The sequence below is a fragment of the Salmo salar genome, chromosome ssa16 (genome assembly GCF_905237065.1).
Source record: "Salmo salar chromosome ssa16, Ssal_v3.1, whole genome shotgun sequence".
NCBI classification, from domain to species: Eukaryota; Metazoa; Chordata; class Actinopteri; order Salmoniformes; family Salmonidae; genus Salmo; species Salmo salar.
Window position 1 is genome coordinate 85,134,609 of NC_059457.1, and position 23,705 is coordinate 85,158,313.

At 42.5% G+C, this 23,705-nt stretch overlaps 2 protein-coding genes across 2 annotated transcripts in view; one reads left to right on the top strand and one right to left on the bottom strand.

The window, feature by feature from the left end:
• Positions 1–7,183, top strand: part of LOC100169857 (uncharacterized) — a 36,277-nt gene extending 29,094 nt beyond the window's left edge. Inside the window, exon 9 of the mRNA XM_045698303.1 lies at positions 6,511–7,183. Coding sequence (XP_045554259.1) covers positions 6,511–6,729 — 219 coding nt within the window. The 3' untranslated portion in view covers positions 6,730–7,183. The remainder of the gene's footprint in view (positions 1–6,510) is intronic.
• On the bottom strand, positions 7,063–10,252 carry LOC123727912 (angiotensin-converting enzyme 2-like). The gene is made up of 7 exons (XM_045698304.1): positions 9,962–10,252; positions 9,674–9,853; positions 9,368–9,426; positions 9,158–9,258; positions 8,872–8,988; positions 8,380–8,574; positions 7,063–7,417 (listed from the first exon to the last, which is right to left on the bottom strand). The coding sequence occupies exons 3-7, from the start codon at positions 9,380–9,382 to the stop codon at positions 7,321–7,323; spliced, it is 525 nt and encodes a 174-aa protein (XP_045554260.1). The 5' UTR covers positions 9,383–9,426; positions 9,674–9,853; positions 9,962–10,252; the 3' UTR covers positions 7,063–7,320.
• Positions 10,253–23,705: the final 13,453 nt, after the last annotated feature.

Below are 23,705 nucleotides of genomic sequence, written 5' to 3' on the forward strand. Positions count from 1 at the left end.
GGCAGTCTGGAAGGGCATCAAGGAATCTTTGGGTTGTCTGAGAATTTATAGCACGACTTTTAATGCTCCTTGGTTGGGGTCTGAGCAGATTATTTGTTGCAATTGCAAACGTAATAAAATGGTGGTCCGATAGTCCAGGATTATGAGGAAAAACATTTAGATCCACAACATTTATTCCATGGGACAAAACTAGGTCCAGAGTATGACTGTGGCAGTGAGTAGGTCCAGAGACATGTTGGACAAAACCCACTGAGTCGATGATGGCTCCGAAAGCCTTTTGGAGTGGGTCTGTGGACTTTTCCATGTGAATGTTAAAGTCACCAAAAATTAGAATATTATCTGCTATGACTACAAGATCCGATAGGAATTCAGGGAACTCAGTGAGGAACACTGCATATGGCCCAGGAGGCCTATAAACAGTAGCTATAAAAAGTGAGTGAGTAGGCTGCATAGATTTCATGACTAGAAGCTCAAAAGACGAAAACGTCATTGTTGTTTTTTTTTTTGTAAATTGAAATTTGCTATCGTAAATGTTAGCAACACCTCCGCCTTTGCCGGATGCACGGGGGGTATGGTCACTAATGTAACCGCCTCATTTAACACAGTAAATTCATCAGGCTTAAGCCATGTTTCAGTCAGGCCAATCACATCAAGATTATTATCAGTGATTAGTTCATTGACTATAACTGCCTTGGAAGTGAGGGATCTAACATTAAGTAACCCAATTTTGAGATGTGAGGTATCACAATCTCTTTCAATAATGGCAGGAATGGAGGAGGTCTTTATACTAGTGAGATTGCTAAAGCGAACACCGCCATTTTTAATTTTGCCCAACCTAGATCGAGGCACAGACACGGTCTCAATGGGGAAAGCTGAGCTGACTACACTGACTGTGCTAGTGGCAGACTCCACTAAGCTGGCAGGCTGGCTAACAGCCTGCTGCCTGGCCTGCACCCTATTTCATTGTGGAGCTAGAGGAGTTAGAGCCCTGTCTATGTTCGTAGATAAGATGAGAGCACCCCTCCAGCTAGGATGGAGTCCGTCACTCCTCAACAGGCCAGGCTTGGTCCTGTTTGTGGGTGAGTCCCAGAAAGAGGGCCAATTATCTACAAATTCTATCTTTTGGGAGGGGCAGAAAACAGTTTTCAACCAGCGATTGAGTTGTGAGACTCTGCTGTAGAGCTCATCACTCCCCCTAACTGGGAGGGGGCCAGAGACAATTAATCGATGCCGACACATCTTTCTAGCTGATTTACACGCTGAAGCTATGTTGCGCTTGGTGACCTCTGACTGTTTCATCCTAACATCGTTGGTGCCGACGTGGATAACAATATCTCTATACTCTCTACACTCGCCAGTTTTAGCTTTAGCCAGCACCGTCTTTAGATTAGCCTTAACGTCGGTAGCCCTGCCCCCTGGTAAACAGTGTATGATCGCTGGATGATTAGTTTTAAGTCTAATACTGCGGGTAATGGAGTCGCCAATGACTAGGGTTTTCAATTTGTCAGAGCTAATGGTGGGAGCCGTCGGCGTCTCAGACCCCACAACGGGAGGAGTAGAGACCAGAGAAGTCTCGGCCTCCGACTCCGACTCGCTTAATGGGGAGAACCGGTTGAAAGTTTCTGTCGGCTGAATAAGCGACACCGGTTGAGCATTCCTACAGCGTTTCCCTCCAGAAGCCATGAGAAAGATGTCCGGCTGCGGGGACCGTGCGAGGGGGTTTATACTAACGTTACTATCTGTACTTACTGGTGGCACAGACGCTGTTTCATCCTTTCCTACACTGAAATTACCCTTGCCTAACGATCGCGTCTGAAGCTGGGCTTGCAGCACAGCTATCCTTGCCGTAAGGCGATCGTTCTCCTGTATATTATAAGTACAACGACTGCAATTAGAAGGCATCATGTTAATGTTACTTAGCTTCGGCTGTTTGAAGTCCTGACGAACCATGTCCAGATAAAACCTCCGGGGTGAAAAAGTTGAATGAAAAAAGTTGAGTGAGGGAAAAAGTAAAAATATACGGTAATGAAAAAGTAAAAAACCGTCAGGTATCAAAGTAAGATCGGCAACAAAAACGCACAGCAGCGTAAACAGACCGTATACCATGGATTTGACAAAACATTTATTTTTACTGTTCTAATTACTTTAGTAAGCCGTTTATAATAGCAGTAAGGCACCTCAGGGTTTGTTGGATATAGCCAATATACCACGGCTAATGACTGTATCCAGGCACTCTGCGAATGGTCATGCTAAGAACAGCCTTTAGCCGTGGTATATTGGCCATATACCCCCCTCCCCACCATCAGCATTCAGGGCTGGAACCACCCAGTTTTATAATTGTCCGTGTCATACCACGATCACATGCAGCGCCACAACTGAAGAGAATAGGGGTGTTAACAGTTTTAGCATACCACATTTTTACCACATCTGTCCCTCCCCAAGACAGTGGCACTATCATCCTACAGACCCTGAGCGGTCTGTCTGATTGATGAGGCGGGAACACTTATGCTCAAAGGTCAAGTTGGCAGTCACCCCCCCCCGATCATCAAATTGCAAAGGTTTGCCTTTCCTTTCTGACAAGAGTAACTGCAAACCACCCTTTATTACATACATCAAACTCACAGGAGAAAGACATGTCCTCTGTTTGGTTATCAATCACACATCAAACTCACAGGAGAAAGGTTTGCTTACTATAAAGGAATTTTAAATTATTCATACTTTTGATACTTAAGTATATTTTAGCAATTCCGTTTCCTTCTCATACTTAAATATATTTAAAACCAAATACTTTTACTGTAGTATTTTACAGGGTGACTCACTTTTACTATTAAGTCATTTTCTATTAAGGTTGGGTACTTTTTCCACCACTGATGTTTGGTTATCAATCACACATCAAACTCACAGGAGTTGTCAATCATAAATTCCGGGCCCTGGTCTCTTTCCACGTGCTCAGGCACTCCCCATCTGGGAATATAGTTTCAACAGGGTTTTAGCTTCGGTGGTAGCATCATTCTTCCTAGTGGGGGCGACTTCAACCCACTTGAAGAAGGTATCTAATACAACCAAACTATATTTTGACCCTTTACCTGGTGGTAAATAGATGACATTGATTTGAAGCTTTCCAAAGGGTTCCCATGGTAGTGATCTGGTTCTCATCCCAGTAACTGGAGTGGCTGCTTTCATATTGTTTCAGATCTGACTGTTTTTAACAATTGTTTTTGCAAATTGGGACAATGCCATTCTTTCCTACACATTCCTAACATCTCTCCTTGGACACATGCGTCGTTCCATGATACTATATGTGTGCAAGATAGAGAAGGAGTATGAGTGGCGCCCCCATACGACCGTCTGAGATCTTTGTGACTCCAGTTCCTCATCTAGTTTTTGCATGTTGTGTTTGAGATTCAACCACCGAAGTCAGGTGTTTCAAATTAGCCAAACTGGAAAATAATGTTAATGTCAGGAGGCATTGGTCACGGTCCCGACCGTGTTTCATTTCAAATGACTTTTTGTGGCAGCGTTTGATTCTTGCTCAGTCCAGGGAACCACCCTTTGGCCAGATGGTGTCCGTGAACTTGTGATTTAGGAAAGTACTCCATTTACTCATCTTGAGAGAACTCCTACAACTCTGAGCTACTTGGTAGTCCGGGGACCATTTGTCTTCAGTCTCAACAGCCTGCTCTTTAGAATTAGAGGCTCCCATGTTTTTTTAACAGATTTAAAAAATATATATTTTACAAGTTTGGCGAGATCTTCAGGTGTATTTTCACTTTTTCAGTTCAATGAGACATACAGATGGCACTATATTTTGGCGAGTGCTTCGGGTATATTTGCATTTGGTATTTACATCATTTGCATGTGTTTAGGTTCAGGTCATAAAATAATTTCTAAAAAGTATAATAAAGGGATATTTACCATGGGTCTAGCACGCAAAATACATAGTAATAATTTTTAAATACATACTGACATTTATTACCTTGAGTTCTCACCCAGATGTATCTTACTTTATCCAGGATCATTCCTGGGTTTACCCTAACACACCATTTCATCCAAGAGCTACTAAACTAACATATGGAATTGTTGGTCATACCATGGATCATTTTAGCTATTTGATTTTGAATTTTAGGACTTCTTTAGGTATATTTGATAAATATTGAATTTGGCCTTTACTATTATAGCCCAAAGAAACACATTGAATAACATTCATAAATGGTTAAAAAAAGACAGTCAAAAATACATCATAAGGAATACGTTTTTGAAAGCTTTAACCTGTACACGTCCTTTCAGTGTTGTGACAAACAGACTGAAAAGCATCAGGAACGATAATGATGAGATCCAGCCGTTTGTCTTCTACATGAAGGCTGAAATGAACAAAAAGCGTCGGTTTGAATCCGCCTACTGCCAGGGCTGGTTCATCCACACTTCTAATGAGACTAAAGTAGATTTGGGGAAACCCCAGGGGATGACAGGGGACCAGTCATTCTAATTTGTCATCCATACATGATGAAGAGGGTTTGTTGTTTCTGCGTGTTATGTTACTCTAGTTTCTCTAGTTTTTTTTTATATACCATCATTTTATAACATCGTTGTTTTGAAGTGATCTGTCCTATATCTACGAGATGTAAGAAAGCTTAGGAAATATAAATATTTTTTGGGACACATATTTAACCCCTTATTTTTGTTGGCACAAAACTACTTTTATACTTCAATTCATTTGTATGGGTTACCTTCAGACGATTCTCAAAGACTCTTGTGTGGGTCGTAAAGCAAAACGGAGAACACCATTGTGTTTGTGAGTCATCTTTCCATAGAGTTAGTAGGCCAAACCGTTCGGATGCTACAGACGTTTTTCGTGTGAGAACTGATTTTCAGGATATCTCATGGTCTGACAAACACAGCTGGAGCTCGGCCACCTTCCACCGCAGATGCGGAAGGGCAACACCGGAGGATGTGTAGATTGAGACATGCAAATATCTCTAGCTTAAAACTCTTATGCATCAAATCCCTTTAGCGGGATCGATTTGACAACATCCGGTGAAATTGCAGAGCGCCAAATTCAAACGACAGAAATATAAATATTTAACATTCATATAAATACAAGTGTAATACATCAAAATAAAGCTTAACTTCTTGTTAATCCAGCCACCGTGTCAGATTTCAAAAAGGCTTTACAGCAAAAGCAAACCATGCGATTTTCTGAGGACAGCGCCCCGCATACAAAAACATGAAACCCATATTTCAACCAGGCAGTTGCGACACGAGTCAGAAATAGCGATCTAATATATGCCTTACCTTTGAAGATCTTCTTCTGTTGGCACTCCAAAGGTCCCAGTTACATTACAAATGGTCCTTTTGTTCAATAAAGTCCTTCTTTATATCCATAACTCAGTTTAGCTGGTGCGTTTCAGTCAATAATCCACCGATTTCCCTCCATCAAAATGCATACAAAATGAATCCCAAACGTTACTAATAAACTTATCCAAACAAGTCAAACAATGTTTATAATCAAACCTTAGGTACCCTAATACGTAAATAATCGATAAAATTTAAGATGGCGAATCGTTATTGTCTTTACCGGAGGAAATGACCAAAGAACGTGCTCTCATTGACGCGCTTGGAAACACTACAGCCAACATGGGAGCCACCTAGAAAAACTACAATTTCTGGCAAATGTTTCTTTAAACCAGCCTGAAACTCTTTCAAAAGACTGTTGACATCTAGTGGAAGCCCTAGGAACTGCAAATTGAGAGGGTTTCGCCTTATAATAAAAGTGCCAGCCATTGAAATCAGAGGTAGGCTGAATTTTTTGGGGGGGCGGGGGAATGGTTTGTCCTTGGGCTTTCGCCTGTCATTTCAGTTCTGTTATACTCACATACATTATTTTAACAGTTTTAGGAACTTTAGAGTTTTCTATGCATATCCTAGCTTCTGGGCCTGAGTAACAGGCAGTTTACTTTGGGCACGCTTTTCATCCGGACGTCAAAATACTGCCCCCTAGCCCAAAGAGGTTTTAAACTGACGGATTTTGATGGGGATTTTTTTTATTACGTTCACTAGATTGAGACACAGATGTGCATCAATAGACTCTTAAGGATTTAAGAATTTAAGATGTGTTCAATATAGTTGCTACTATATGTATTTTTAGTTCACCACTAATTGCATATTTTTCAAATAACTTCATAGTCAGTAAAGGAAATGAGACCAAGGACTATTGTTATTCCATGTTGTTAATGTTATTCCATGTTGTTAATGTTATTCCAGGTTGTTGTTAATGTTATTCCAGGTTGTTGTTAATGTTATTCCAGGTTGCTGTTAATGTTATTCCATTTTGTTAATGTTATTCCATGTTCATGTTGAATTTGAGTAGTGAATGGTGTTACCTATCCTGTACAGGTCCATTCAGGCTTTAAAAACAGATTTAGGTAGATATGCACAAGGACTAAAAGGAATTGTTATTTAATGTAGTTGAATAATAATAATTATAGCTTTAACCTGTACATATCCTTTCAGGCTTGTGACAAACACAGACTGAAAAGCATCAGGAAGGATGATGAGGAGATCCAGGCGTTTGTCTTCTACATGAAGGCTGAAATGAGCAAACAGCGCCGGTTTGAGTCCGCCTACTGCCAGGGCTGGTTCATCCGCACTTCTAATGAGACCAAAGTAGATTTGGGGAAACCCCAGGGGATGACAGGGGACCAGTCATTCTTCTTTGTCATCCATAAATGATGAAGAGGGTTTGTTGTTTCTGCGTGTTATGTTAATCTATGTAGTTTCTATAGTGTATTTTTATACCACAATTTTATACCACTGTTTTATACCATCATTTTATACCATGTCATTTGTATTTTTGTATTGATCCCATGAGTCCCTGGAAAACAATGGTGATTACTGAGTGGACTATACTGGCTACCATAAATGTACTGCAGATGAATTGAATGTAGAGAAACAGAGCCCAGGAAAAGCATGGGGGTGTACTGGTATTACAATACGTATGTATAATGCAGCAGTGACCTGTTATTCTGCTATTGCAGAGAGAAGTAGCTATGTATCATACACAAATAATTAGCATTTGTTTTTATTTTTCAGTTATTGATAGTTTAGTCAGATGAGTAATGCTTTTATATTATTTTTCTGTGACTTAAGTATTTTTATTTAGAATAAAATGTATTCTAAAATGCTACAAATGTCTTTAATTTATACATAATTTAAACAAATGATCCAACTTCTAATGCGGTCGTCTTGAAAGAGCTGTTGCTGTAGGGGGGTTTTCAGATCTGTCAAGTCTTCTGTCAAACTTTCATACTGACAATCACCGACTCAGAATCCTGTCTGTTCATCCTCTTCCCTCTCAAATGTTTTGTTGGTCACGCCGTAGGGGTTCTCTGCATTCTCTTTGGCTTTCGCTGCACATTTTCTGGAGATATAGAAGAGAAAGTACTGTGTCATGTTCATTTAAGCAATTTTAAGACACATTTTCCATATTTTATTAACAACCTCACAATTTGCAAGTGATGTAGCAATTAATTTGTCTCTTCCAGACCTGGGTCGAATACATGTCAAATACTTGAAGTTGTTGATTTAGGTTGACTAGATAGCAGGATTTAAGTTCAGGATTAAGTTTGGTTCAAACTTTATTTGAACCTCTCTTTACTCTTTTCATTCCTTAAAACAACATATAGCATCTCACAGTTGGCGCTGACCTAGGATCAGGTTTGCCTTTTAGATCATAATGATTACATGATTACATGGACAGGGAGGACCTGATCCTAGATCAGCACTCTTACTCTGGTATGCTTTATGAATAGGGTTGCAAAATCCTGGTAACTTTGCCCAAATTCCCTGGTTTTCCAGAGATCCTGGTTGGAAGAATTGTGCAATCCTATAATGAATACGGCCCAGACTCGCTTCTTCCTGTCTCTGAAACCAGAGATGATCAACCCTGTTATGAATACGGCCCAGACTTACTTCCTGTCTCTGAAACCAGAGATGATCAACCTTGTTATGAATACGGCCCAGACTCACTTCTTCCTGTCTCTGAAACCAGAGATGATCAACCCTGTTATGAATACGGCCCAGACTTACTTCCTGTCTCTGAAACCAGAGATGATCAACCCTGTTATGAATACGGCCCAGACTTACTTCCTGTCTCTGAAACCAGAGATGATCAACCTTGTTATGAATACGGCCCAGACTCACTTCTTCCTGTCTCTGAAACCAGAGATGATCAACCCTGTTATGAATACGGCCCAGACTTACTTCCTGTCTCTGAAACCAGAGATGATCAACCCTGTTATGAATACGGCCCAGACTTACTTCTTCCTCCTGTCTCTGAAACCAGAGATGATCAACCCTGTTATGAATACAGCCCAGACTTACTTCTTCCTGTCTCTGAAGCCAGAGATGATGAGGTAACAGCCCATGCAGACCACCAGTCCCATGACCACCCCAAACACCACCAGCCAGACGGTGACCGGCTGCTCCACGGGCGGGGCCAGCGTTGCTAGGAGACCCTCGAACTCCAGAGTTTTATCGTCCAGTTTGAATGCGTCATTGATTCGACCTCTTGACAACCTAGTGAAATGGACGATGGCTTGAGTCATGGGGTTATGGGTAATGTTAGGGAGTGTTTCAAGTACAAATACTGGACTAAAACACCCATAAGAGGATTTACTGAATGCTGGCGGGAAAATGCAACTTTGTTTATGGCTGTAGTTTCAGAAACCACATCAAGAATGCTACACAAAGTATTATTACTCTGTTTCAGACAGTCTTGTGGTGTCACTCACTCAATCAGTTTGGCAGACATGATCGGGTAAAGTTTGTTTTAGCATGTTTAATCAGCTCACGTTCAGGGGTCGACTCCTTTACCTGATAGCGGCTTCTACCTCAGCTTTGGGAATGACCACGGCAGGGTTGGCAGGGTCAGTCACCACAAAGTAGAAAGAGATTCTGGCTGTCTCCTTGTAGGTGTGGATGTTCTCTGTGCTGGAACAAAGATAATAATACAATTATGTGATGTCACAAGAGTCTAATAAATAATATTGATACAATAAATATACATTTTCATTCTGGAATGTGATGGGAGTGAATGACATCATAAAGAGAAGCAAAGCTGAGAGTGATGTCTAGGTGAACTTTATTGTGAAACACTTACGTGAAAAGAACTTCCGTCTTGTTGACCTCAAGGTAATACTGTCTCATGGCGTAGGCCATGTTGGCTTTGAACAGGTACATCTCGTTGGCGTTCCAAATGTACTGGAAGAGAAACAAAGTCAGTTCAACTGGATTATATGAAGAGATTGTCAAAAGGAGAAGGTAGTGAAGCTGTTTTCCAACCACAGTAAACTCAGCTTAGTGTACTCACTGCCTTGTCACCCATAGCTGCTTTCAGACTCAACCTCACTTTGTAGGCATTCTCTGAGACTGATGAACAGATACAAAATATGCATTATTATATATAGAATATATCACTTTAACTATATCTAAAATTGCATACAATTTATTATGGAGCGATGTATTGACTATGCATACTAGATAGTGAGATAGATACAGAATCTGGTCTCACATGGGTCCTCTGTACTTTTGTACTACTTCGTGTGAAGCAATATATGGCTATGCACACTAGATTGTGCCCTCGTATGGATAGGGACACTACTCTATAGGTACTCACATGGGTCCTCAGCTGCTCTCCATCCTGGCTTCCCTGTTGTTCTTCCTGTTTTCTTCTATTAGCCAAACATGGAGGTCCTTGAAGTAGTCCAGGAGAGGGGCGGAGTCCATCTTGGCATGTCCTGAAATCGTCTCCAGGGCTCTGGTCCACGACCTTGACCTCCCAAACTCCAGCATTGTCCTGTAAAATTAGATTTGGTTGTTAGTTTGTTTACTTGTTCATTGGCCATTCAGCATTCTTAGAAGTAGACATGACAGACGCAACAACGAACAGATTTGGTATGAGCACCTGAGCTTGTCCCCGGCTGCTGTAGAGTTGGTGATGTCACACTTGAATAAGGGTCCAGAGTGGCCAGCTGCCTCACAGAGGGCCTTCTGGAACTGGAACTGATAGATAGTCCTGGTGAAGTATCTATGACAGACAGAGACAGTTCTGGGTTAAATACAGTACATGTCCTGGTGAAGTATCTATGACAGACAGAGACAGTTCTGGGTCAAATACAGTACATGTCCTGGTGAAGTATCTATGACAGACAGAGACAGTCCTGGGTCAAATACAGTACATGTCCTGGTGAAGTATCTATGACAGACAGAGACAGTTCTGGGTTAAATACAGTACATGTCCTGGTGAAGTATCTATGACAGACAGAGAGAGACAGTTCTGGGTCAAATACAGTACATGTCCTGGTGAAGTATCTATGACAGACAGAGACAGTTCTGGGTTAAATACAGTACATGTCCTGGTGAAGTATCTATGACAGACAGAGACAGTTCTGGGTTAAATACAGTACATGTCCTGGTGAAGTATCTATGACAGACAGAGACAGTTCTGGGTCAAATACAGTACATGTCCTGGTGAAGTATCTATGACAGACAGAGACAGTTCTGGGTCAAATACAGTACATGTCCTGGTGAAGTATCCATGACAGACAGAGACAGTTCTGGGTTAAATACAGTACATGTCCTGGTGAAGTATCTATGACAGAGAGAGACAGTTCTGGGTTAAATACAGTACATGTCCTGGTGAAGTATCTATGACAGACAGAGACAGTCCTGGGTCAAATACAGTACATGTCCTGGTGAGAGTATCTATGACAGACAGAGACAGTCCTGGGTCAAATACAGTACATGTCCTGGTGAAGTATCTATGACAGAGAGAGACAGTTCTGGGTCAAATACAGTACATGTCCTGGTGAAGTATCTATGACAGACAGAGACAGTCCTGGGTCAAATACAGTACATGTCCTGGTGAAGTATCTATGACAGACAGAGAGAGACAGTTCTGGGTTAAATACAGTACATGTCCTGGTGAAGTATCTATGACAAGAGAGACAGTTCTGGGTTAAATACAGTACATGTCCTGGTGAAGTATCTATGACAGACAGAGACAGTTCTGGGTCAAATACAGTACATGTCCTGGTGAAGTATCTATGACAGACAGAGACAGTCCTGGGTTAAATACAGTACATGTCCTGGTGAAGTATCTATGACAGACAGAGACAGTCCTGGGTCAAATACAGTACATGTTCTGGTGAAGTATCTATGACAGACAGAGACAGTCCTGGGTTAAATACAGTACATGTCCTGGTGAAGTATCTATGACAGACAGAGAGAGACAGTTCTGGGTTAAATACAGTACATGTCCTGGTGAAGTATCTATGACAGACAGAGACAGTTCTGGGTCAAATACAGTACATGTCCTGGTGAAGTATCTATGACAGAGACAGTTCTGGGACAAATACAGTACATGTCCTGGTGAAGTATCTATGACAGAGACAGTTCTGGGTCAAATACATGTCTATGCTTCATCATCTCCCACCACGGGTTAGGTGGTTCAAGGCCCTCTAATAGACATTGGGGTTAGGTGGTTCAAGGCCCTCTAATAGACATTGGGGTTAGGTGGTTCAAGGCCCTCTAATAGACATTGGGGTTAGGTGGTTCAAGGCCCTCTAATAGACATTGGGGTTAGGTGGTTCAAGGCCCTCTAATAGACATTGGGGTTAGGTGGTTCAAGGCCCTCTAATAGACATTGGGGTTAGGTGGTTCAAGGCCCTCTAATAGACATTGGGGTTAGGTGGTTCAAGGCCCTCTAATAGACATTGGGGTTAGGTGCGTCAAGGCCCTCTAATAGATATTGGGGTTAGGTGGTTCAAGGCCCTCTAATAGATATTGGGGTTAGGTGGTTCAAGGCCCTCTAATAGATATTGGGGTTAGGTGGTTCAAGGCCCTCTAATAGATATTGGGGTTAGGTGGTTCAAGGCCCTCTAATAGACATTGGGGTTAGGTGGTTCAAGGCCCTCTAATAGACATTGGGGTTAGGTGGTTCAAGGCCCTCTAATAGACATTGGGGTTAGGTGGTTCAAGGCCCTCTAATAGACATTGGGGTTAGGTGGTTCAAGGCCCCTCTAATAGACATTGGGGTTAGGTGGTTCAAGGCCCTCTAATAGATATTGGGGTTAGGTGGTTCAAGGCCCTCTAATAGACATTGGGGTTAGGTGGTTCAAGGCCCTCTAATAGACATTGGGGTTAGGTGGTTCAAGGCCCTCTAATAGACATTGGGGTTAGGTGGTTCAAGGCCCTCTAATAGACATTGGGGTTAGGTGGTTCAAGGCCCTCTAATAGATATTGGGGTTAGGTGGTTCAAGGCCCTCTAATAGACATTGGGGTTAGGTGGTTCAAGGCCCTCTAATAGATATTGGGGTTAGGTGGTTCAAGGCCCTCTAATAGACATTGGGGTTAGGTGGTTCAAGGCCCTCTAATAGACATTGGGGTTAGGTGGTTCAAGGCCCTCTAATAGACATTGGGGTTAGGTGGTTCAAGGCCCTCTAATAGACATTGGGGTTAGGTGGTTCAAGGCCCTCTAATAGACATTGGGGTTAGGTGGTTCAAGGCCCTCTAATAGACATTGGGGTTAGGTGGTTCAAGGCCCTCTAATAGACATTGGGGTTAGGTGCTTCAAGGCCCTCTAATAGATATTGGGGTTAGGTGGTTCAAGGCCCTCTAATAGATATTGGGGTTAGGTGGTTCAAGGCCCTCTAATAGATATTGGGGTTAGGTGGTTCAAGGCCCTCTAATAGATATTGGGGTTAGGTGGTTCAAGGCCCTCTAATAGACATTGGGGTTAGGTGGTTCAAGGCCCTCTAATAGACATTGGGGTTAGGTGGTTCAAGGCCCTCTAATAGACATTGGGGTTAGGTGGTTCAAGGCCCTCTAATAGATATTGGGGTTAGGTGGTTCAAGGCCCTCTAATAGACATTGGGGTTAGGTGGTTCAAGGCCCTCTAATAGACATTGAGGTTAGGTGGTTCAAGGCCCTCTAATAGACATTGGGGTTAGGTGGTTCAAGGCCCTCTAATAGACATTGGGGTTAGGTGGTTCAAGGCCCTCTAATAGACATTGGGGTTAGGTGGTTCAAGGCCCTCTAATAGACATTGGGGTTAGGTGGTTCAAGGCCCTCTAATAGACATTGGGGTTAGGTGGTTCAAGGCCCTCTAATCGACATTGGGGTTAGGTGGTTCAAGGCCCTCTAATAGACATTGGGGTTAGGTGGTTCAGGCGAGCTATAGTCAGTCCTCTGGCTCCTTATTGTAGTGGTACAAGGGACCGAGACGTCACTCCCTACATTGTCAAAGGGGTCACTTTTACCAGCATTTTCACAATCAGTAGTGATCATCATACCTGCCCTCTGTTCTGCCAGGCACTAGGCAGCACAGACATAGGGCCATAACCCATATGAAAGGTACGGAGCACAACCAGTCAGTTTACAGGCATTCACCAACAGTGAGTCATTCCAGGACCAGATTGTGTTCCCACATACAGTATTGTTGTTTACCAGAGAGGTCACAATCTGTTCACCAATCACCCTTTCACTGCTAAAGGAACCAATTGCAGCATTCACCTTGACATTTACAGAGGAATGAGGGGAGAACAGCTCATTACAATGGCTGGAACGGAGCGAACAGAATGGCATCAAACACCTGAAACCATGTGTTTTTTTATTTACATTTTTTATTTATTTAACCTTTATTTAACTAGGCAAGTCAGTTAAGAACAAATTCTTATTTACAATGACAGCAAAACCCGGACGATGCTGGGCCAATTGTGCGCCGCCCTATGGGACTCCCAATCACGGCCGGATGTGATAAAGCCTGGATGTTTGATGTATTTCATACCATTCCACTAATTCCGCTCCATACATTACCACGAGCCCATCCTCACCAATTAAGGTGCCACCAACCTCCTGTGTTGCTAGATTAAAAATGGGGCCAGGAGCCGTCAACTTTGGGTGGTGTCAGTAACGACATGGGAATTTAACTGAATGGAGGTGTAGCACGTGTCGCAGGACAAGTAGTCTTCCTGGAGACCTTTGGCACTCGTGGGATCCTTATTATGTAAGAGTGAGTGAATAAAGCCTGTCTTGCTCTCGACCAGCAGTGAGAAGGGGAAGTGAGGGCCTGCGTTTGATTACACACACCACGCCACCACATTGTTAGCTAGACTGTGAAAGGGTTAGTGAGATTCCAATTTGAGGAAGAAATGTCATTCAAATGGGCCGTCCTCCAGTGACTACAATCATCTGAGAAGTTACTGTCCCAGACTAGCCAAGGATGAGTCTGGATAAAGGAGGTGGTAGAATTAAGCAATAAGGCACAAGGCGGTGTGGTATATGGCCAATATACCACGGCTAAGGGCTGTTCTTAGGAACGACGCACCGCGGAATGCTGATTGGCTGACAGCCGTGGTATCAAATCAAATTTATTTTTATATAGCCCTTCGTACATCAGCTGATATTCTCAAAGTGCTGTACAGAAACCCAGCCTAAAACCCCAAACAGCAAGCAAAGCATGTGAAAGAAGCACGGTGGCTAGGAAAAACTCCCTAGGAAAAACTCCCTAGAAAGGCCAAAAACCTAGGAAGAAACCTAGAGAGGAACCAGGCTATGAGGGGTGGCCAGTCCTCTTCTGGCTGTGCAGGGTGGATATTATAACAGAACATGGTCAAAATGTTAAAATGTTAAAATGTTCATAAATGACCAGCATGGTCAAATAATAATAATCATAGTAGTTGTCGAGGGTGCAACAAGCACGTCCGGTGAACAGGTCAGGGTTCCATAGCCGCAGGCAGAACAGTTGAAACTGGAGCAGCAGCACGGCCAGGTGGACTGGGGACAGCAAGGAGTCATCATACCAGGTAGTCCTGAGGCATGGTCCTAGGGCTCAGGTCCTCCGAGAGAAAGACAGAAAGAGAGAAAGAGAGAATTAGAGAGCATATTTAAATACACACAGGACACCGGATAAGACAAGAGAAATACTCCAGATGTAACAGACTGACCCTAGCCCCCGACACATAAACTACTGCAGCATAAATACTGGAGGCTGAGACAGGAGGGATCAGAAGACACTGTGGCCCCATCCGATGATACCCCGGACAGGGCCAAACAGGCAGGATATAACCCCACCCACTTTGCCAAAGCACAGCCCCCACACCACTAGAGGGATGTCTCCAACCACCAACTTACCGTCCTAAGACAAGGCCGAGTATAGCCCACAACGATCTCCGCCATGGCACAACCCAAGGGGGGGCGCCAACCCAGACAGGAAGACCACGTCAGTGACTCAACCCACTCAAGTGACGCACCCCTCCCATGGACGGCATGGAAGAACACCAGTAGGCCAGTGACTCAGCCTCTGTAAAAAGGGTTAGAGGCAGAGAATCCCAGTGGAAAGAGGGGAACCGGCAAGGCAGAGACAGCAAGGGCGGTTCGTTGCTCCAGCCTTTCCGTTCACCTTCACACTCCTGGGCCAGACTATACTTAATCATAGGACCTACTGAAGAGATAAGTCTTCAGTAAAGACTTAAAGGTTGAGACTGAGTCTGCGTCTCTCACATTGGTAGGCAGACCATTCCATAAAAATGGAGCTCTATAGGAGAAAGCCCTACCTCCAGCCGTTTGCTTAGAAATTCTAGGGACAATTAGGAGGCCTGCGTCTTGTGACCGTAGCGTACGTGTAGGTATGTACGGCAGGACCAAATCGGAAAGATAGGTAGGAGCAAGCCCATGTAATGCTTTGTAGGTTAGCAGTAAAACCTTGAAATCAGCCCTTGCCTTAACAGGAAGCCAGTGTAGGGGAGGCTAACACTGGAGTAATATGATCAAATTTTTGGTTCTAGTCAGGATTCTAGCAGCCGTATTTAGCACTAAATGAAGTTTATTTAGTGCTTTATCCAGGTAGCCGGAAAGTAGAGCATTGCAGTAGTCCAGCCTAGAAGTAACAAAAGCATGGATTAATTTTTCTGCGTCATTTTTGGACAGAAAATTTCTGATTTTTGCAATGTTACGTAGATGGAAAAAAGCTGTCCTTGAAACAGTCTTGATATGTTCTTCAAAAGAGAGATCAGGGTCCAGAGTAACGCCGAGGTCCTTCACAGTTTTATTTGAGACGACTGTACAACCATCCAGATTAATTGTCAGATTCAACAGAAGATCTCTTTGTTTCTTGGGACCTAGAACAAGCATCTCTGTTTTGTCCGAGTTTAAAAGTAGAAAGTTTGCAGCCATCCACTTCTTTATGTCTGAAACACAGGCTTCTAGCGAGGGCAATTTTGGGGCTTCACCATGTTTCATTGAAATGTACAGCTGTGTGTCGTCTGCATAGCAGTGAAATTTAACATTATGTTTTCGAATGACATCCCCAAGAGGTAAAATATATAGTGAAAACAATAGTGGTCCTAAAACGGAACCTTGAGGAACACCGAAATTTACAATTGATTTGTCAGAGGACAAACCATTCACAGAGACAAACTGATATCTTTCCGACAGATAAGATCTAAACCAGGCCAGAACTTGTCCATGTAGACCAATTTGGGTTTCCAATCTCTCCAAAAGAATGTGGTGATCGATGGTATCAAAAGCGGCACTAAGATCTAGGAGCACGAGGACAGATGCAGAGCCTCGGTCTGACGTCATTAAAAGGTCATTTACCACCTTCACAAGTGCAGTCTCAGTGCTATGATGGGGTCTAAAACCAGACTGAAGCGTTTCAGTATACATTGTTTGTCTTCAGGAAGGCAGTCAGTTGCTGTGCAACAGCTTTTTCTAAAATTTTGGAGAGGAATGGAAGATTCGATATAGGCCGATAGTTTTTTATAATTTCTGGATCAAGATTCGGCTTTTTCAAGAGAGGCTTTATTACTGCCACTTTTAGTGAGCTTGGTACACATCCGGTGGATAGAGAGCCGTTTATTATGTTCAACATAGGAGGGCCAAGCACAGGAAGCAGCTCTTTCAGTAGTTTAGTTGGAATAGGGTCCAGTATGCAGCTTGAGGGTTTGGAGGCCATGATTATTTTCATCATTGCGTCAAGAGATATAGTACTAAAACACTTTAGTATCTCCCTTGATCCTAGGTCCTGGCAGAGTTGTGCAGACTCAGGACAATGGAGCTTTGGAGGAATACCCAGATTTAAAGAGGAGTCTGTAATTTGCTTTCTAATGATCATGATCTTTTCCTCAAAGAAGTTCATAAATTTATTACTGCTGAAGTGAAAGCCATCCTCCATTTGCGAAGGCTGCTTTTTAGTTAGCTTTGCGACAGTATCAAAAAGAAATTTCGGATTGTTCTTATTTTCCTCAATTAAGTTGGAAAAATAGGATGATCGAGCAGCAGTAAGGGCTCTTCGATACTGCACGGTACTGTCTTTCCAAGCTAGTCGGAAGACTTCCAGTTTGGTGTGGCGCCATTTCCGTTCCAATTTTCTGGAAGCTTGCTTCAGAGCTCGTGTATTTTCTGTATACCAGGGAGCTAGTTTCTTATGACAGATGTTTTTAGTTTTTAGGGGTGCAACTGCATCTAGGGTATTGCGCAAGGTTAAATTGAGTTCCTCGGTTAGGTGGTTAACTGATTTTTGTCCTCTGACGTCCTTGGGTAGGCAGAGGCAGTCTGGAAGGGCATCAAGGAATCTTTGGGTTGTCTGAGAATTTATAGCACGACTTTTAATGCTCCTTGGTTGGGGTCTGAGCAGATTATTTGTTGCAATTGCAAACGTAATAAAATGGTGGTCCGATAGTCCAGGATTATGAGGAAAAACATTTAGATCCACAACATTTATTCCATGGGACAAAACTAGGTCCAGAGTATGACTGTGGCAGTGAGTAGGTCCAGAGACATGTTGGACAAAACCCACTGAGTCGATGATGGCTCCGAAAGCCTTTTGGAGTGGGTCTGTGGACTTTTCCATGTGAATGTTAAAGTCACCAAAAATTAGAATATTATCTGCTATGACTACAAGATCCGATAGGAATTCAGGGAACTCAGTGAGGAACACTGCATATGGCCCAGGAGGCCTATAAACAGTAGCTATAAAAAGTGAGTGAGTAGGCTGCATAGATTTCATGACTAGAAGCTCAAAAGACGAAAACGTCATTGTTGTTTTTTTTTTTGTAAATTGAAATTTGCTATCGTAAATGTTAGCAACACCTCCGCCTTTGCCGGATGCACGGGGGGTATGGTCACTAATGTAACCTGGGGGTGAGGCCTCATTTAACACAGTAAATTCATCAGGCTTAAGCCATGTTTCAGTCAGGCCAATCACATCAAGATTATTATCAGTGATTAGTTCATTGACTATAACTGCCTTGGAAGTGAGGGATCTAACATTAAGTAACCCAATTTTGAGATGTGAGGTATCACAATCTCTTTCAATAATGGCAGGAATGGAGGAGGTCTTTATACTAGTGAGATTGCTAAAGCGAACACCGCCATTTTTAATTTTGCCCAACCTAGATCGAGGCACAGACACGGTCTCAATGGGGAAAGCTGAGCTGACTACACTGACTGTGCTAGTGGCAGACTCCACTAAGCTGGCAGGCTGGCTAACAGCCTGCTGCCTGGCCTGCACCCTATTTCATTGTGGAGCTAGAGGAGTTAGAGCCCTGTCTATGTTCGTAGATAAGATGAGAGCACCCCTCCAGCTAGGATGGAGTCCGTCACTCCTCAACAGGCCAGGCTTGGTCCTGTTTGTGGGTGAGTCCCAGAAAGAGGGCCAATTATCTACAAATTCTATCTTTTGGGAGGGGCAGAAAACAGTTTTCAACCAGCGATTGAGTTGTGAGACTCTGCTGTAGAGCTCATCACTCCCCCTAACTGGGAGGGGGCCAGAGACAATTAATCGATGCCGACACATCTTTCTAGCTGATTTACACGCTGAAGCTATGTTGCGCTTGGTGACCTCTGACTGTTTCATCCTAACATCGTTGGTGCCGACGTGGATAACAATATCTCTATACTCTCTACACTCGCCAGTTTTAGCTTTAGCCAGCACCGTCTTTAGATTAGCCTTAACGTCGGTAGCCCTGCCCCCTGGTAAACAGTGTATGATCGCTGGATGATTAGTTTTAAGTCTAATACTGCGGGTAATGGAGTCGCCAATGACTAGGGTTTTCAATTTGTCAGAGCTAATGGTGGGAGCCGTCGGCGTCTCAGACCCCACAACGGGAGGAGTAGAGACCAGAGAAGTCTCGGCCTCCGACTCCGACTCGCTTAATGGGGAGAACCGGTTGAAAGTTTCTGTCGGCTGAATAAGCGACACCGGTTGAGCATTCCTACAGCGTTTCCCTCCAGAAGCCATGAGAAAGATGTCCGGCTGCGGGGACCGTGCGAGGGGGTTTATACTAACGTTACTATCTGTACTTACTGGTGGCACAGACGCTGTTTCATCCTTTCCTACACTGAAATTACCCTTGCCTAACGATCGCGTCTGAAGCTGGGCTTGCAGCACAGCTATCCTTGCCGTAAGGCGATCGTTCTCCTGTATATTATAAGTACAACGACTGCAATTAGAAGGCATCATGTTAATGTTACTTAGCTTCGGCTGTTTGAAGTCCTGACGAACCATGTCCAGATAAAACCTCCGGGGTGAAAAAGTTGAATGAAAAAAGTTGAGTGAGGGAAAAAGTAAAAATATACGGTAATGAAAAAGTAAAAAACCGTCAGGTATCAAAGTAAGATCGGCAACAAAAACGCACAGCAGCGTAAACAGACCGTATACCATGGATTTGACAAAACATTTATTTTTACTGTTCTAATTACTTTAGTAAGCCGTTTATAATAGCAGTAAGGCACCTCAGGGTTTGTTGGATATAGCCAATATACCACGGCTAATGACTGTATCCAGGCACTCTGCGAATGGTCATGCTAAGAACAGCCTTTAGCCGTGGTATATTGGCCATATACCCCCTCCCCACCATCAGCATTCAGGGCTGGAACCACCCAGTTTTATAATTGTCCGTGTCATACCACGATCACATGCAGCGCCACAACTGAAGAGAATAGGGGTGTTAACAGTTTTAGCATACCACATTTTTACCACATCTGTCCCTCCCCAAGACAGTGGCACTATCATCCTACAGACCCTGAGCGGTCTGTCTGATTGATGAGGCGGGAACACTTATGCTCAAAGGTCAAGTTGGCAGTCACCCCCCCCCGATCATCAAATTGCAAAGGTTTGCCTTTCCTTTCTGACAAGAGTAACTGCAAACCACCCTTTATTACATACATCAAACTCACAGGAGAAAGACATGTCCTCTGTTTGGTTATCAATCACACATCAAACTCACAGGAGAAAGGTTTGCTTACTATAAAGGAATTTTAAATTATTCATACTTTTGATACTTAAGTATATTTTAGCAATTCCGTTTCCTTCTCATACTTAAATATATTTAAAACCAAATACTTTTACTGTAGTATTTTACAGGGTGACTCACTTTTACTATTAAGTCATTTTCTATTAAGGTTGGGTACTTTTTCCACCACTGATGTTTGGTTATCAATCACACATCAAACTCACAGGAGTTGTCAATCATAAATTCCGGGCCCTGGTCTCTTTCCACGTGCTCAGGCACTCCCCATCTGGGAATATAGTTTCAACAGGGTTTTAGCTTCGGTGGTAGCATCATTCTTCCTAGTGGGGGCGACTTCAACCCACTTGAAGAAGGTATCTAATACAACCAAACTATATTTTGACCCTTTACCTGGTGGTAAATAGATGACATTGATTTGAAGCTTTCCAAAGGGTTCCCATGGTAGTGATCTGGTTCTCATCCCAGTAACTGGAGTGGCTGCTTTCATATTGTTTCAGATCTGACTGTTTTTAACAATTGTTTTTGCAAATTGGGACAATGCCATTCTTTCCTACACATTCCTAACATCTCTCCTTGGACACATGCGTCGTTCCATGATACTATATGTGTGCAAGATAGAGAAGGAGTATGAGTGGCGCCCCCATACGACCGTCTGAGATCTTTGTGACTCCAGTTCCTCATCTAGTTTTTGCATGTTGTGTTTGAGATTCAACCACCGAAGTCAGGTGTTTCAAATTAGCCAAACTGGAAAATAATGTTAATGTCAGGAGGCATTGGTCACGGTCCCGACCGTGTTTCATTTCAAATGACTTTTTGTGGCAGCGTTTGATTCTTGCTCAGTCCAGGGAACCACCCTTTGGCCAGATGGTGTCCGTGAACTTGTGATTTAGGAAAGTACTCCATTTACTCATCTTGAGAGAACTCCTACAACTCTGAGCTACTTGGTAGTCCGGGGACCATTTGTCTTCAGTCTCAACAGCCTGCTCTTTAGAATTAGAGGCTCCCATGTTTTTTAACAGATTTAAAAAATATATATTTTACAAGTTTGGCGAGATCTTCAGGTGTATTTTCACTTTTTCAGTTCAATGAGACATACAGATGGCACTATATTTTGGCGAGTGCTTCGGGTATATTTGCATTTGGTATTTACATCATTTGCATGTGTTTAGGTTCAGGTCATAAAATAATTTCTAAAAAGTATAATAAAGGGATATTTACCATGGGTCTAGCACGCAAAATACATAGTAATAATTTTTAAATACATACTGACATTTATTACCTTGAGTTCTCACCCAGATGTATCTTACTTTATCCAGGATCATTCCTGGGTTTACCCTAACACACCATTTCATCCAAGAGCTACTAAACTAACATATGGAATTGTTGGTCATACCATGGATCATTTTAGCTATTTGATTTTGAATTTTAGGACTTCTTTAGGTATATTTGATAAATATTGAATTTGGCCTTTACTATTATAGCCCAAAGAAACACATTGAATAACATTCATAAATGGTTAAAAAAAAGACAGTCAAAAAATACATCATAAGGAATACGTTTTTGAAAGCTTTAACCTGTACACGTCCTTTCAGTGTTGTGACAAACAGACTGAAAAGCATCAGGAACGATAATGATGAGATCCAGCCGTTTGTCTTCTACATGAAGGCTGAAATGAACAAAAAGCGTCGGTTTGAATCCGCCTACTGCCAGGGCTGGTTCATCCACACTTCTAATGAGACTAAAGTAGATTTGGGGAAACCCCAGGGGATGACAGGGGACCAGTCATTCTAATTTGTCATCCATACATGATGAAGAGGGTTTGTTGTTTCTGCGTGTTATGTTACTCTAGTTTCTCTAGTTTTTTTTTATATACCATCATTTTATAACATCGTTGTTTTGAAGTGATCTGTCCTATATCTACGAGATGTAAGAAAGCTTAGGAAATATAAATATTTTTTGGGACACATATTTAACCCCTTATTTTTGTTGGCACAAAACTACTTTTATACTTCAATTCATTTGTATGGGTTACCTTCAGACGATTCTCAAAGACTCTTGTGTGGGTCGTAAAGCAAAACGGAGAACACCATTGTGTTTGTGAGTCATCTTTCCATAGAGTTAGTAGGCCAAACCGTTCGGATGCTACAGACGTTTTTCGTGTGAGAACTGATTTTCAGGATATCTCATGGTCTGACAAACACAGCTGGAGCTCGGCCACCTTCCACCGCAGATGCGGAAGGGCAACACCGGAGGATGTGTAGATTGAGACATGCAAATATCTCTAGCTTAAAACTTCTTATGCATCAAATCCCTTTAGCGGGATCGATTTGACAACATCCGGTGAAATTGCAGAGCGCCAAATTCAAACGACAGAAATATAAATATTTAACATTCATATAAATACAAGTGTAATACATCAAAATAAAGCTTAACTTCTTGTTAATCCAGCCACCGTGTCAGATTTCAAAAAGGCTTTACAGCAAAAGCAAACCATGCGATTTTCTGAGGACAGCGCCCGCATACAAAAACATGAAACCCATATTTCAACCAGGCAGTTGCGACACGAGTCAGAAATAGCGATCTAATATATGCCTTACCTTTGAAGATCTTCTTCTGTTGGCACTCCAAAGGTCCCAGTTACATTACAAATGGTCCTTTTGTTCAATAAAGTCCTTCTTTATATCCATAACTCAGTTTAGCTGGTGCGTTTCAGTCAATAATCCACCGATTTCCCTCCATCAAAATGCATACAAAATGAATCCCAAACGTTACTAATAAACTTATCCAAACAAGTCAAACAATGTTTATAATCAAACCTTAGGTACCCTAATACGTAAATAATCGATAAAATTTAAGATGGCGAATCGTTATTGTCTTTACCGGAGGAAATGACCAAAGAACGTGCTCTCATTGACGCGCTTGGAAACACTACAGCCAACATGGGAGCCACCTAGAAAAACTACAATTTCTGGCAAATGTTTCTTTAAACCAGCCTGAAACTCTTTCAAAAGACTGTTGACATCTAGTGGAAGCCCTAGGAACTGCAAATTGAGAGGGTTTCGCCTTATAATAAAAGTGCCAGCCATTGAAATCAGAGGTAGGCTGAATTTTTTTGGGGGCGGGGGAATGGTTTGTCCTTGGGCTTTCGCCTGTCATTTCAGTTCTGTTATACTCACATACATTATTTTAACAGTTTTAGGAACTTTAGAGTTTTCTATGCATATCCTAGCTTCTGGGCCTGAGTAACAGGCAGTTTACTTTGGGCACGCTTTTCATCCGGACGTCAAAATACTGCCCCCTAGCCCAAAGAGGTTTTAAACTGACGGATTTTGATGGGGATTTTTTTTATTACGTTCACTAGATTGAGACACAGATGTGCATCAATAGACTCTTAAG